Raw genomic sequence first — 14,720 nt, 5'->3', positions numbered from 1 at the left:
AAGTGTACAGTCCACTGGTTCCACATTTTCTGCTTTTCTTTGTCTTCTGTGATTAAATTCCGTTGTGGTGTAGTCAACTGAATATACAAAATTATTTTTGACATTTTTACAAGGAAATTGGTGTGTGTGGAGGTGTGATTATTAACACATCTTTAATTGTTAATACATATTTTGCAGGGCAACTTCCGTTTACTGTTGTTTTTTTTTAAAAATACAGTAGGATCTGAAAAGGTCTTCATGTCATCCTGTAATGGTGCTTCTGTCACATGCAGATCTTAGACTAAATCATTCTAACGTGAATTTTTCTTCATTAAGTGTCTTCATTGATATTGAATATTGCTCCTGCTTCTTCTCAAGAGAATACAAGTCCTTAAGTTACAAAGCTCACGATTACCACAGTCAACAGCCATGAGAGATATCTCACCCGTCTCCGATGCGAACCCACAGGTCACTGAAGAGGCGAGGTCTCCCGTGGCCGCGGTGACCTTTGCGAGGTCGCTTGTGTCGCCCAAAGTCCTCCAGCTGGCTCAGGCTGTCGGGGAACAGCATGTGAGGCAGCTCCTCGTCCCCGAGTCCGGGGAAGTCCTCCAGGTCGTCCAGCTCCATCTCTGATGAGCTGGTGTGCCAGCTGGTGGGAGATGCGGTGCTGGTGTCGGCGCTCTCCTCACTGGACCCTGCCGCGGGCTGTTCAGCTAGTTTACTCCTGGAGCACGGGACAGGATAGAGGGGGAATGAAATTGAGTTTATCCTCATCGAAAGGCCCATTTTTCTGACGATATAAATCATTGGTGTGTCGAAACCTCTGACCTCAGTTTCTCCAGCCTGTTTCACTTTTCGAATACTTAAAACTTGCTGGCAATGAATATTGATGTTGGTGGTCCCCGACCACTCAGTTACTTTCCACTTACAACCCCTTTCAATCGGGTTCAATCAAGGACACAACACCACGTAGAATGCCTTGCTCTGTAAACAACGTGCTGAGTGGCAGAAATACCCAACAAGCAACATTAGAGGATGTTGTAACTCTTGTGACCATGCTGCATCAAAACGGACATCTGTCCAAAGCGCAGACCACCCAGACATCACTGGCTCTCCTCTTAAAAAAAATTGCCATGCTTCTCTTTCTTCCACCCATTACTCATACTTTCTCTGCTCGTATTCTTTTCCTGTCAGCATGGCTCACATTCGACTTTGTGTTTCAAGGGGGGACACGGAAAAGCTCCTTCTGTACACATCAAATACACTTAAGAAAGCAGTAGAAAGTAAAATAAGATAATACAGTAAAAGCCTTTCCTACGTCGGTGTCAAACTTTCATATAAACACGATAAAGTGGATGATTTTAGCCATGCTTTTCCGCCTCTCACTCATAATTAGCGTTTGTCTCTTTGGTGATCATAAAGTTGATGGTCTGCACTTCTACTTAAGGCTTCAGAAACACCCAGTCAGGTCTTGATGGTTTGGTTAGGGTGATGATAGCTCCAGGCCTGTGGTCAAGCTACCGTGGAGCCAAACCCAAGCTCCAGTCCGCTCTGTCAGTCAGTCGTATAATCACCCTGAAAGACCTTCTGCCAGTCGGGTCGAAACGCTCCAGGTCTGCGGCGAAAAAGCTTTCATAAACACCTCTCATGCAGCCACCGTGTGGTGTTTTTCTTCGCCTGTCACATCACCTTGTATCAGGGAGCTGCAGTGTCGGCGTGCATGCTCACGTGTGAGTACGGTCGTGTGGTTGTGTGTGTGTGTGTGTGTGTGTGTGTGCGTGCGCGCAGCGTACGTGAGTGTTTTGTGGCCACAGTAAGTCAGTCCACTTGTCAGCTTTTAAACCAGAACCACTGGCTGGAGCCCACAGCTCTGCGCGCAAGGGCGGAGGGAGATAGTGGAGGCGACGTTTACAGCTGTAATTTGCAGTGAGAAGTTTGCAGAAGCCCCGGCTGCACGGAGGCATGGGGATGTTTTTACGGTTATGAAGAGATTCCCCTTGTTGTGCCTTGTTTTTCCATTTTCACCCCTGATTCAAGTGGCTGTAGTTACTGTTTTATGGGCCCATGGATCAACCCCCTAGCTGCCAAAGGGTGTACACACACACACACACACACACACACACAGTGTAGTATAAATAGGGATTTTAGGGGGAAAAATGCTGCAAGATAGAAGCCAAGCCTCTGTGTGAGGTGTGCGAGTTTGCTTGTGTGCGCAACCCTGCAGCCCTGTTCCTTGGCATTGTGCATCGCTCCAATCACCCTGCATACTCATATGAGTGTGTGTGCGTGTGTGCGTGCGTGCGTGTGTGTGTTTGTGTTGTGTGGTAACAGTGGCTGCTGAGAACAGACAGAACCATCTCTGGCAGCTTGCCGTTGGCAAGCAGGGGCTGGAGTAAGGCAGGAAGGTGAGGGAGTTGACGAGCTATCGTCATAAGATTCCTGCATAGCTTAGCTTTATTTGTTACAGAGCAGGGTTTGGACCAGATCTCCAACAGTCCATATTACCATAACATTATCAGTCTGATGCGAGCACATAATCACACCCTGCTCGTATTTTTCCATGCATTATCTTGTCAGGTTGGCTTACTTCTGTGACTGATTACTGCACGAAACTGGAATCAGCCGGCTACTAATAATTTAACTACGCTAGAATTATCTAGCATCTGAAATAAGATAATACGTACGGTCAACAACACTGTACGGAGTAACCACCGCAGTCATGTAACTCTTGATGTTTTTTCAATAACATATTTTTCTTGTTCCTTCGTAACCACAGTGTCTTTAATTAAATGACATGCTCCGTCATCTGTTACAGCACACTCTCCCCGGCCTACTCACCCTGCGACGGGCTCCTGGTGATCAGAGGGCATGTGGACGATCTCGAAACCCTGCTGCCGGAGGATGTCCAGCACACTGTGGTTCCCCAGGAAGTGGCCTGACCGTAGACAAAACAAAGGCACAACACATTGAGGTCACAACAGCGTCAAGAGAAGTAATAATAAGGTCAAAAAAAAAATAAAAAATGTCTGGGCTTAGATTTTGTCTCTTTGAGAAGTAACAATCTGGATTGTGTTTCATAGGAAAAAAATATTTTGATGCTAAAAACAGCTACTTGATATTCCCCAGCGTTGGCTCCGGGGACGGCAGCGGTCCAGACTGAGATATCTCAACAACGGATTACTGTGAAACGTTGTGCAGACGTTCAAGGGCCTCAGAGGATGAATCCAAATGACTTTGGTGACGCCCGACTTCCACTCGATCACCACTAGCTCTTTGTGGTTTTCAGTGAAATACGTCAACGGCAACGCGGACTAGAATGAAATTTGTTGCACACATTGCTATTCCCTTCAAAGTGGATCGCTAATGTCTTTGGTGGTCGCGAAACATGTTTACCTTTCAGTTTGCATCATCCTCACACGAAAACACACATATCTTCACACCTTCAGGATTAAAACAGGATACCACACACTCTATACTTAGAAAGTGGCATGATGGGAGCCCGGATAGAAGAATTTTTCCACCCAAGGTGTAGGGATACTTGGAGATTGTGGCAGTGACATTGCTGCCATGGACACAAAAGGGAAGGAGGGTTGTGGAGGATCTATAAGATAACAGGGTGTTCACTTCTCATCGAGTGGACCCACTTGTTGCTCCTTAACGACCCCGTATTGTCGGCACTCAACCTCCTGCCTGCTCTCGACTCCTCTCGCCTTTTCCTTCACCTTGTGCATGATTTCTTCAGGCCAACATCAAACATGCAGACCCCAGCCCCACTCTGATGAAACCCTACGCGTCACTCAGCAAAAAGATGTGAGGTATCTCGGCATCACCCTCTGCCACACGCACACACACACACACATGCACACACACACACACACACACACACACACACACACACTCCCTTACAGAAGAGTTCATTTGTAGTCACATATCCACACAAACCTTTACGTGCAACACACACACACACACACACGCAGGAATTCAAACACTCACACACCTCAGTTATTAACAACACGTTGACAATACTCAAGCCTCCTGCTCGCTTTTTGTCCGGGCCCCCTCTGCTCCCACTCAGCCCCCCCCCCCCCCCCCTGCCAGTTTTATCATGATAATGTTCCCGATCATTCCTGAAAGTCAAAGAAAAAAGAGCCACGCGGTGTTACACTCCTTGGCAGCCGAGTTCAAAGGCGGCGCTGGGAGAGTCTGCGGAGTGAGGGGAGGCTTCTAACAACAGTGTCGGCAAGTTCAGATGAGATTACTCAGACGGGAGGGCGTGAGGTTGGACTGAGCGAAGGTGGGTGTATGTATTTGTGCGTGAGTTGATGTTGTTTTGTTAACATATCCTCACAAGGGCAGAAGAGTTGACATATTTCTAATTGGCACTTAAACGTAAGTAATGCAAATACAAAAAAAGGGAACAAATACTTGAAGTCAGATCCCTTTACTGGAAGAAAATAACGACAAACTGAGGGAAAACAATGCTCTGTGTCAGTCAGTCCACCACATTGGTTGAGAGTTATTGGACGGATCGCCAGGGTATTCTGTGCAGCCCTTGGACAGGGTGTGGAGGGAGAGGATGGAGGAATCACCATCAGTTTGAATTAGTTTTACTGCTAAAGATGTATACACTCAAAAACATCCCACTACTCAAATGCCTGTGTAATTACTACCCAGGACCATTCTCTCCCTCTCTCTTCTTCTGGAACATTCTCCTCTCTCTCTTTCATCCCTTTCTCTCTCTGCGGGGCTAAAGTCAGCTCGTTCAGTGACTGCATGCTGACAGATTCAACCACCCTCATATCTGTGTCAAGTAGCTATTTCATTAATTTCTGGAGGCCCGGGGGTGGTAGAGGAGAAGAACACCTCTTGTGTGTCCCCCGGGTGTGAGGTCAAGCTGATCGTTTGATGTGCTGACTTGGTTTCCTTTGCTCTGCTGTCATGTGTAACACACACAGATAGATATCTCCCTGTGTGTGTGTGTGTGTGTGTGTGTGTGTGTGTGTGTGTGTGCGTGCGTGCGTGCGTGTGTGTGTGCGTGCGTGCGTGCGTGCGTGCGTGCGTGTGTGCGTGTGTGTGTTTGTGTGTGTGCGTGCGTAGGCGAGAATATGTGTGTTTGTTTGTTTGTACGATGAAATTGCAGTTTTCCTTCACAGCCGACGGAGAAGCACATGGTTTACATTTCTGGGACACACCTGCTGTGAATCGGACATTGTGTAAACATTCGATCTGTAATTTCTTCCTTAAAAACCCTGATTGTTGTTTCTAGGATCATTTCAACATGCACCCACTCTCCAAACAACCTACTATACTTTTGTTCACAACTCAAGATGAAAACGTTTATGTATGTTTACAAAATCTGGTAATTTAGAAAAAGAAAAAAATTAATCACAATTATCATTATCATCTGACAACATTGATGTGTGTGTGTGTGTGTGTGTGTGTGTGTGTGTGTGTGTGTGTGTGTGTGTGTCATTTGTTTCTGTGTTTATTTGTGGTTCATCCATTTGTGTGGGTAAGTGGGCACAGAGATAATAGCTCTTTCCGTGTGTGTGTGCGTGTGTGTGTGTGTGTGTGTGTGTGTGTGTGTGTGTGTGCGTGCGTGCGTGCGTGAGTGTGTGTGTGGTGGAGGCTGGGCTCGTGTGTTTGTTTGTGGCGTATCCAGACAATAAACAGTGTGGTGCTTCTGAAGCACAGAGCAGCCCTCACAAACCGCTCAATTAGTCGACATGTAATGAGAGGTCACCCGACTCCTAATTGCCCCCCTGCTGCAGGAAGAGCTCATCGGCTCGCTGCACTGGAAGTACACTGTAAAACACGTTGCTGCTGCTGCTGCTGCTGCTGTATGTAAAATTATTATTGATAATTACTTAAAGCTATCTCGATGTCCATTTTTGTAGAAATGCACGTCGCCTGAAAGCTTCATTAAGCGGCTTTCAGACGATTTCCTGAAATTAACAACGTTAATGTTCACAAACGTTGCTCTGGCAACTTCTCCTGCAGCCGCCTGAGTACAATTTCTGGAAAATGTCTGAGAATACAGCAGGACAAGCTCATCACGTCGTGCCCCCTGCTGCTCTGCCCAGATGACACAGAATGTTCCAAAACCATTCCTGTTGGTGTGAACGCATCTGACTTGGACCGTCTCTTGCTGCGTTTCTAATACGTGGCAAGGCAAACTCCGGGAAAATGTCCAGTCCCAACTTCTCTGACATTTTTCATGTTCATGTCTGAGTGGAGCTTTCTGGCACACAAAAGGTATTGAGGACTCAGATTAAAGATTTATTTGAATTGAATACAAGAGGATATATGGGTGCCATGAACAATTAAACACAAAGAAACACATGCCAAGTCCAAATGTTATATCACATATTGATTGTATCCAGAATGTGCTATATATAGCTTTTCTTTTTCTTTTCTTCTTTTTTTAACAAAAGACCAAAATAGAAAATTGACCCCATGACTTTGGAATGCCACTGCCAATGAAGCGTATGAAAAAGAAGGGAAAGTGTGATTACAACGATTTAATACTCATTGTTTCTTTTTCAAAGTCCTCAGAGAGCTTTATCGGCACCATCTGCAAATTGTTTTTGATGTTTTGCAGCTGTGAGCTGCTCCTCTTTTTCCATGATTAATGTTTTTATTATAATGTTCAGGCACTCAGAGCTCTTGGTTCAGAAAAGATTATGGTCTCGGTTCAAAACTGGAAAAAGTCAAAAGTGACTTGAAGCATTGGAGTGGATGTCTTTACTCACTTATTTATGTCCATGCTGAACTCGGGGTGTTAACCTCCGATCTCCAGTGTCAAAGTCCTGCTGTGGATATTTCCAGCGTCCCCCAAAAAATCTTTACGCCTTCATCACTTCCATTTCTTGAAATGGAAACTTGAAACTCGGGGGTTGATTGTGAGACACTCATAATTCAGTCATTTGTGTACCGGCCTTTCTTGAGTGCACTTAAATATTCTTTTTATGCTCAAAACCTGCTCGCAGCTAATATGTAGAGTTGAAATCGAGGGCAGCTTCAATCTCTATAATCATTTACATCACAGTGATTCATCGACCAAGTGATCTGTGGCTCTCGCTAAGACTAAGACAGGAGCAACATTACTTGTGGTCTTGTGGCTTCAAATCCCGTACAACCACTTTCATGCATCATCCATTTTGTTCTTGCTGGTTGGCTGTCATCGCTCTAATAAAGAAGATATGCCCTAAATATTCGCTTTCCTTGAAAAAATAAAAGAAGAGGTTAAATAATTATGTGGGAGCAACTGTGACTTTTTGTAGAGTGTAAACTTCCTTACACGGTCCCCCCCCCCCCCCCCCCCCCCCAGAGCTGACTTAATGGCTCATTAATGACTCATCCCAAGATTTCCACTTACAGTAGCAAACTTGACGTACTCCACCTTCTTCCTTCGTCTGTCTATGTTTGCTGTCGCCACCTCTCGTCTCTGGCCTATTTCTTATCTTTACAAACTTAATTATCGCCTTTGGTTGTCTGGGTGTCACCATGTTTCTGTTTTCCATCCTCTACTTGCTCTTTCTCTATCCTCTCTCCATTACCTTTTTTTTTGTGTGTGAATACATTAGTGTGTGTTGCACAAAGAGGTGTTGCACCACGTCTCTCTGGCAGCCGACCGGGCTCGACTTCATCCCTGTCAGCACCTCTTTTCTCACACTGAACTTTGACCTGTGACAACTTCTATCTTTCCAGGCCATTTTCACTCGCACCATCACATCTCTTTCTGTGCCCTGTCTCTACAGTATACACCCATCTCTATTTTTCTTTTCATTCCACTGTATATCCTTCTGGACAACGCTCAAAATGCAAAGGCAATAGTGGAGCAGGAGGAGAGAGCAAAATGGGAAAAACACAAGCAATTTGGCATGTGTGATCGATCCAAAAATTGAAGAAAAAAAAAAAGCACATAGGAAGATAATTATGTTATTTTTTAGTTTTTGTAAAAACAAATGTGTTTGCAGTTACAAACTGTAAACAACGGATCAACTGATGCACACTAGTGGTTTTTAAAAAAAAAAATGCCACATAGCTTGCAAGAAGACCACCTCTCATGAGAATCGCACAAACACAAAAGGATGAGAAAATACAAGGAGGAGGAGATGGCAAGTCAGTGGTAGATTGAGTGAATAAAAACAGAGAGAAAGAAAAAGAAAGGGATGGATGGACACAGAGACACAAGGGAGGATAGACGCAGAGCGTGACCAGAGGGCGAGAAGGATTGCACTGAGGTATACCCTGCACCCAGCAGGAATGCATGCTGGGTACTGTTGCTACATCATGATCCAAACAAACACAAGCTGTTGCCTCCGAGCCAGTTGAACAACAGATGAAAGAGAGACGCGAAGAGGAGGTAAAAACAGAGAGAGAGAGAGAGAGAGGGGAGGATACAGTGATGAGAGTAACCCAGTAAACAGAGAGAGAGAAAAAAAAAATCTAGCCCGCCACTTTAAAGTTGACAAGGGCGTGTTCCTCTTTAGATTTGTTTGGAAATTTAAAGAGACTGAGTGTGTACACATGCTGAGATAATGGAGAAACTTACCCTCATCACCTCGGTGTGTGTGTGTGTGTATGTGTATGTGCATTAATGTGAGTGTGCATTTGTGAAATTAAAGGAAAAACTAACATGTAAGTTGTTGCACCACCATGGCCCATACGCTTCAGCGCACCTTCCCACACCCTTGCAAGTGTCTGAACGCCACTGGTGTGACGAACGTCGTCCTTTCAAAAGATATTCCCTCATCTGGTGTTTTGAGGACAGTGGTGGAGAGTCCTTGCTCACATGTTCATCCAAAATCACCCCTAGTTTATAATTCAACTGTTTCATTTTTAACCTTAAAAGGGGACAAACATGTGAAGTATGGATTAAAGGTGCAAGCTGCGGCGGAAAAATATACTATTACTATAGTTTTTTTGGTCGCCTACATCCACAGATGTCATCTTGGAATAAAAAATCTGCTGGTGCATACTTCTGTGGGAAATTGAAGACCCACTGTTGTTTTGAAAATGAATATGAATTTGAATATGTAAAATAGCCACGTTAATCATAAACACTTTTGTGTTTCCATACATGGAGAACGGTCAGTTGGGTTCAGCTCTGGTAATTGCAAAGGCCGTAATCTATGATTCACGTAACTTTCCTCAAACCGTTTAGTTACAGCCGTGCCTCGTGTGGAAGCATCTACATTTGTTACAGTTTTGTTCATGGATTCATGTTTTGCTGTTTTTGTCATCTGCTAATGTGTCAACCGTATGAGTAACGCAGTAAAGATTGTTAATGAGCCCATGCGTCCTCACTCCTCGCTGTGCATTTCCATGTGCAGTTTTACAATACAGGGATCTCTCTATGAATCACACAGAAGCCTGGGATTAACAGAGTGAAGCTGGAGAAACAAGTATTACTCACGGTGCTTCAGAAATAGTTGAACCTTTGCCCCGAAAACGGAGTGTCACTTCCAACTGAAGTGTAAATCTAAAAAAGGCAGGGTGGTGGGTTCCACCCCTCGCCGCAGCTCTAGCTTTGTAGAGAAGGAATAATGGGAGTCGTGAATCTTCCCTCTCACCCTTCCACATTTCTCACTCATCCCTCGTCTCCAAAATGACTTCACCTCCCATGCACGCAGTACGACATCCACGTCTCCCCTGCGCCACTCTGAGGCGTTATGAGTGACAGCTGTTGGCGCGACCACGTCACGGTTCTGGTTGAGGTTCTGGTCAAATACAGAGATCAAGAGAATTGGAAGGGGATCACATCCAGAGGCCGACGGCTGCATGCCGCGGACCTGACACCGATCCACGCCAGAGAAGGCTGGAGGGAGTGCTCAGTGGCTTCAGTGTTGGAAGCTTTAAAGTGATTCCCCACGTTTAAATATTTAGACTGTGTGAGCTCGCGCTGCAGTCGGTAAAGCTCTCCTGGCGGGCAGAGAGAAAGTGAAGAAAGTGTGGTGAGGTGAACCAAAAAAAAAACACAGGAGGGGGGAAGAGGAATGCGAAGGTGAAAGGAAAAGAGACAGGGAGGAAGGTGAGACCAACCTGCAGTGACGCCAACAGCATTAAGTAAATTGCCCCTATTGTTTGTTTGTACCCCTGTCAGATGTGGTCATCTCTGCAGCTGGTCAACTGGAGGAGAAAGACTTCTTTCTTTTGGACACGCACACGTGATGGAAGGAGCCTCGGTCTCCTCACAGAGCTCTGTCTCACTTCTCCTCCGACCGGGAACGGGCCTCCGATCTGGTTTGTGCACCAAAACCTGTGAAACTCTCAAAGCGTTTCCCATCAAATAAAACTAAAACTTGAAAAGTGAGTTGGGAGCCGGCACCCCACATAAAAAATAGCTGGTTCTTCATTGCAAACTGTGATGACATTGGTGAGGATGTCATTTGTGATGCATGGCTTTTTCTGTTGTTCCTTTTTTACAAATACCATTTGTCTTCTGCGTCTTCTTAACGTGAGAAGCAGAACCATGCAAATTTTTTTGGAAGTAAAAAAATATCTTCAACAGCTCAAAGGTAATCGATGCCCCGGCCATCTTGCTACTTCTGTTTACTTCCATTGTACATCCCTTCATTGTGTCCTCCTTTGATACTGTGTCCAAGAATGACAATGGTTCTCCTCAAAACTGGTGGAAACGCAGGCGGGTTCCCTAGACGGCACCAAAGTTCAAATAACCCCGAACCAGTTCCCTGCTGGTGGGAAAATGGCTAAAAGGTCTTTATCTTCATAAGTAAACATTCTAGTTGTAGTTGAGAGGAAGCTCATTGGGTTTTCTTGTGAGCAGGTAGGAAGGAGTCACAGATGGCCTGTCGTTACAAAATGCTTTTGTGCATGTCAACGAAGCAAAGGAGTGCATTCGTAAATGCACACGGCACAGACAGGCCGTCCAGCAGGTATGCCACTGTGCATGCGGCTGAGAGGGAATGCACTGCATGTGCACGCTCGTGCGCGAATGAGAGTTCATGTTCCCGAGCGAGGGTCTGTGTCCGTGCTGGCAGAAAACGGTGTTTCGCAGCAGCGGTTTCTCAGGACCCGCAGACCAGCTGGTTTTCATTCTTGCCATTTGATCGGCACTTTATTTACACCTGGGACAACAGGTGAACGCAGTTGACTGCCACGTCGGAGGAAACCCCGCGGTTCCACCGGCCCCAAGAAGTGAACCTTTGTATTCCCGTGTTCTCCGGTCCCACATTCTTTCTGCCGCGTGCATGTCGTCCAATTCTTAGAGCTCAACAGATCAAAGCGAGCGAGGCCGAGGCATCCACGTGTTTATGAAACGTAGCATTAAGCTCATTGGCTCTAAACAAGGTATGAGATGTTCTAATGAAGTGTGTAATCTTTGAACAAGCTAATGGTCTGTACTGATTCAATTAGAGCGGGGAACCCTCCCAGTGGAGCTAAGAGTTACCATAAGACGATCTACACGCCAACTCACAAAGTTACATTCCTGAACATTTACACAACGGCATGACTGTACATTGGAATCACATTAGGGCCAATTCTGGAGCTATAGTATGTTTACTAAGATCCAAGGTTGTTGGGTTTTTTTTGTTTTACAAATAGTGAGAGAGAAAAACAGATCCCTGCCATTTTAAAATGAAGTACGGTAGAAAAACAATGTCATGAACGCACCAATGTGTACAATTATTTGTCAAATGTTAAATGGGGTGCAAATCTACTATGAGATGGCACAATGAATTTGCATTATATTTTTAAGTGATTTGGATAAACAATGTGTGCATCAGCCACTTTTTCAGTCTCAAATAATTTTGCACAAAGAAACGGTTTGGTTCTGAGATGCAACCTGCTTAAAATTATTTAAAAACATACAGTACAAGCAGATATTCTGACGTCTTGCAGCTCAAGAACTTTTCAACACAAAGAAATACATATTTGTTCATGTTTTCTGTAACTTGGATCAAACTTGTTCTCTTGTGTGTACAACAAACAGACCATTCATAAATTAGGGAAGAGACATGTTCACCCTAATGGACTGTGAGATGGGATGGAAGTGGACATATTGGACCAAAGAAATAAATAATATGCAATGAGACACATTGCTCTGCCGCAAACAACACTGGCCTCTAGGCCAAACCACACTCCTGTTAAAAATGCATTTAAATGTGTGCTAAGCCCAGACTGTCAGTTGGAAAGCACTAATAATATCTCTCAATCTCTTCCTCTCTATCCGTCTTCTCCGCTGAGCGGAGTACAACACATGACGCACACATGGTATCTCCGTCACATCATAAAATGCTCTGTGCGGAGGGGAGGACGGCATGAGGCAGAAGACACGCAGCTAGACGGCAGCGAGGGATGGCGTCAGTTTAATGACGCCGAGACAGCACCAGATGGAAAGGACAAATTGAGCAGAGCAGAAAGATAGCAGCTTAAAACAGACAAGACGGCCGAGCAGGAAGGCAAAGATAGACAGGCAGACAGACAGACAGGCAGACAGGGAATGGGGCTGAGACGAAGAGATATGCACGAAGAGAGGAAGAGCCACAGAGACAAAGTGACATGCACGCCGAGCAGACTTTCTCCCTCAGTCATCACTTCGATACCACAACACCACAAACGACTGAAAAACACATGGTCCTGCTCTGCCTGCACAATGAGCCAGTATGGGCCTGCGCAGTTTAACATGCGCTCGAAAGTCAACTTTCAGCAAACACATCCAAAGTGGCTCAGACTTCAAAACAAACAACGGTACATGTGTATTTTTTGACAGTAACTGCTCTTTTTCTGGCCATAAATACCTCCGCGGATCATCTGACCTTGTGTCGCAAACGTACATAAACACGCGCGCAAGTGTGCATGCGTGCGCGAAGTGGTGTCTGGGCCGCGGCAGCGTCAGGAAATTCCATGGGATGTTTTCAATAAGTACGGGCAGCGGCTGCCAGAGAACTGGCAAACGAAAAAACCTGCTGAAACACACCACAGAGCTCCAACAACACACTGCCTACCCCCACAGCCCCCCCCCCCCAAAACTCACACACACACACACACACACACACTCCTCAGCAGGAATGATAACCCTGCATGTACATGTGTGTAAAAATGTCTGCATGTTGACTTGTTGGTGGGCGATTTGGAGAGAGGGAATTTCTAGTTTGGCAAATGAGTGATCTGAATAAAAGCAAATCGACGACTTTGTGTGCATTCAACAGCAACAAAACAAGAAATGCGTTCGCAGCGTGTCTGCCAGCTTGCTTACTGCTGGTGTTGCTGTGTCATTTTGTCCGAGGGGAAATAGTGACGCGTGCACTTGGCCTCACGGAGAACGCTACGTCATGCTACGGCGGACGGCTCTGATTGGTCCACATTACATAATACTGATAGTAATCGCGAACAGCAGCGACCACAAGTACCACAGTTTTGAGGAACAGGATGAGGCGCTGTGAGGACACATAAGGCAAAGAGGATGGAAAAGCTGAATAATATTTTTTGATAAATATTCATTTAGGGACAAAGCGTTATTCGCTTGAGCCAAAAAGAAGTAGTTTGAAAACGTTCCCATTTCCACTTTTTCCACTACAGTACACTACACGAACCTTGAAATACATTTTTGGGCCTAAAAGTATAATGTGTTACATTGCATGAGACTAAAAAGCTGCTAGCAGCTAAAACTGACTGCTTAGCGACCCCTTTTTCACATTACATGCAGTCATTTGACACAATGCCAATTTTAAACATATCCAGTAGGGGAGTTTACTGGTGATTTGTAGACTAACACAAACGTAAAAGGGCCTATAAGCTCAGTGCATAGGAATTTGACTATTCTTACATTCTGAATTACTGACTGAGGTATGACTGTTAACTGAGCTGCTGCTGTAGACCACTGAAATCTTGGCCCAGCAGCAGGCTCTAGTGAGAGGGTAATGCTCTCTCAGTCCGCCTCTCACACTGTCTGGAGTAATTAAATTATGCCTGCTGGAGCTCATTTAGGCTCCCTCTGTAATTTTGTAATAATAACCTGTTGGTGAAAGTGAATGCATAAAATCTGCTACTCCACATGTGTACATGTGCGCTGGATGGAGGAAAAAATGGGCAGAGAAAAAAGAGAATGAAACTGCTTTGGCGAGGACAAAAGCGTACATTTTGCACATGAAAGTGCTCGTGCTTCAGGAAGGTGTAGGTGTACATTGAGGGGAAAGGGGGAGGCTGGGAAGTAAGGTGCTGAGCCGAGCAGAGATGGATTTCCTGCCTGAACCACTTTATACACACGTCGTATAGTTTAATTAGCCTGTGAAAAAAACTCTGACTACGACATCGGTAATTCTAGAGGGCCTTGACCTGAGCGCTGCCCCGGCTCTTTCCCGACAGTCCTGTTTTCCTTCTGCATGCTGGACAAGGTTCAGACTGGAAATGAGGGATCCAAGGCAAAGGCAGCTAGAGTGGCTATAAAAATGTTTTTATCTGTTGCATGGAAGAAATGCAACCTAGTGCAACAGCCACTTGACACAAACACGCTGACTACACACAAACAGACGGTTATAGTCACAGCGAGACCATGAGCCTGTCAGACTCCAAAAGGTTCCCAAGTCCCACATTATGTTCATTCCATTTTATAATTCACGAGGATAAGCCTTATGCTACGAGCCCACTGCCTACAGTTACACATGTCACGTTAATGCGATTTTTGAGATCTGACCATAACGATCAGATTTTATATGATCACATTATGATACGCCCACATTTGGCCTGGAAATGGCTGTAATACATCTCCCCGA

At 45.2% G+C, this 14,720-nt stretch overlaps 1 protein-coding gene across 2 annotated transcripts in view; it reads right to left on the bottom strand.

Moving 5' to 3' along the window:
- The window catches only part of trabd2b (TraB domain containing 2B), a 61,818-nt gene that overhangs the window by 918 nt on the left and 46,180 nt on the right, over nt 1-14,720 (bottom strand). For both annotated transcript variants that reach the window (XM_035646612.2, XM_035646613.2), the window contains exons 5-6: nt 2,818-2,914; nt 425-703 (exon numbers count right to left, since the gene is read on the bottom strand). In XM_035646612.2, coding sequence (XP_035502505.2) covers nt 425-703; nt 2,818-2,914 — 376 coding nt within the window. The remainder of the gene's footprint in view (nt 1-424; nt 704-2,817; nt 2,915-14,720) is intronic.

Source organism: Scophthalmus maximus, chromosome 13 (assembly GCF_022379125.1).
Source record: "Scophthalmus maximus strain ysfricsl-2021 chromosome 13, ASM2237912v1, whole genome shotgun sequence".
NCBI classification, from domain to species: domain Eukaryota; kingdom Metazoa; phylum Chordata; class Actinopteri; order Pleuronectiformes; family Scophthalmidae; genus Scophthalmus; species Scophthalmus maximus.
This window is presented reverse-complemented; position numbering and strand designations above follow the sequence as displayed.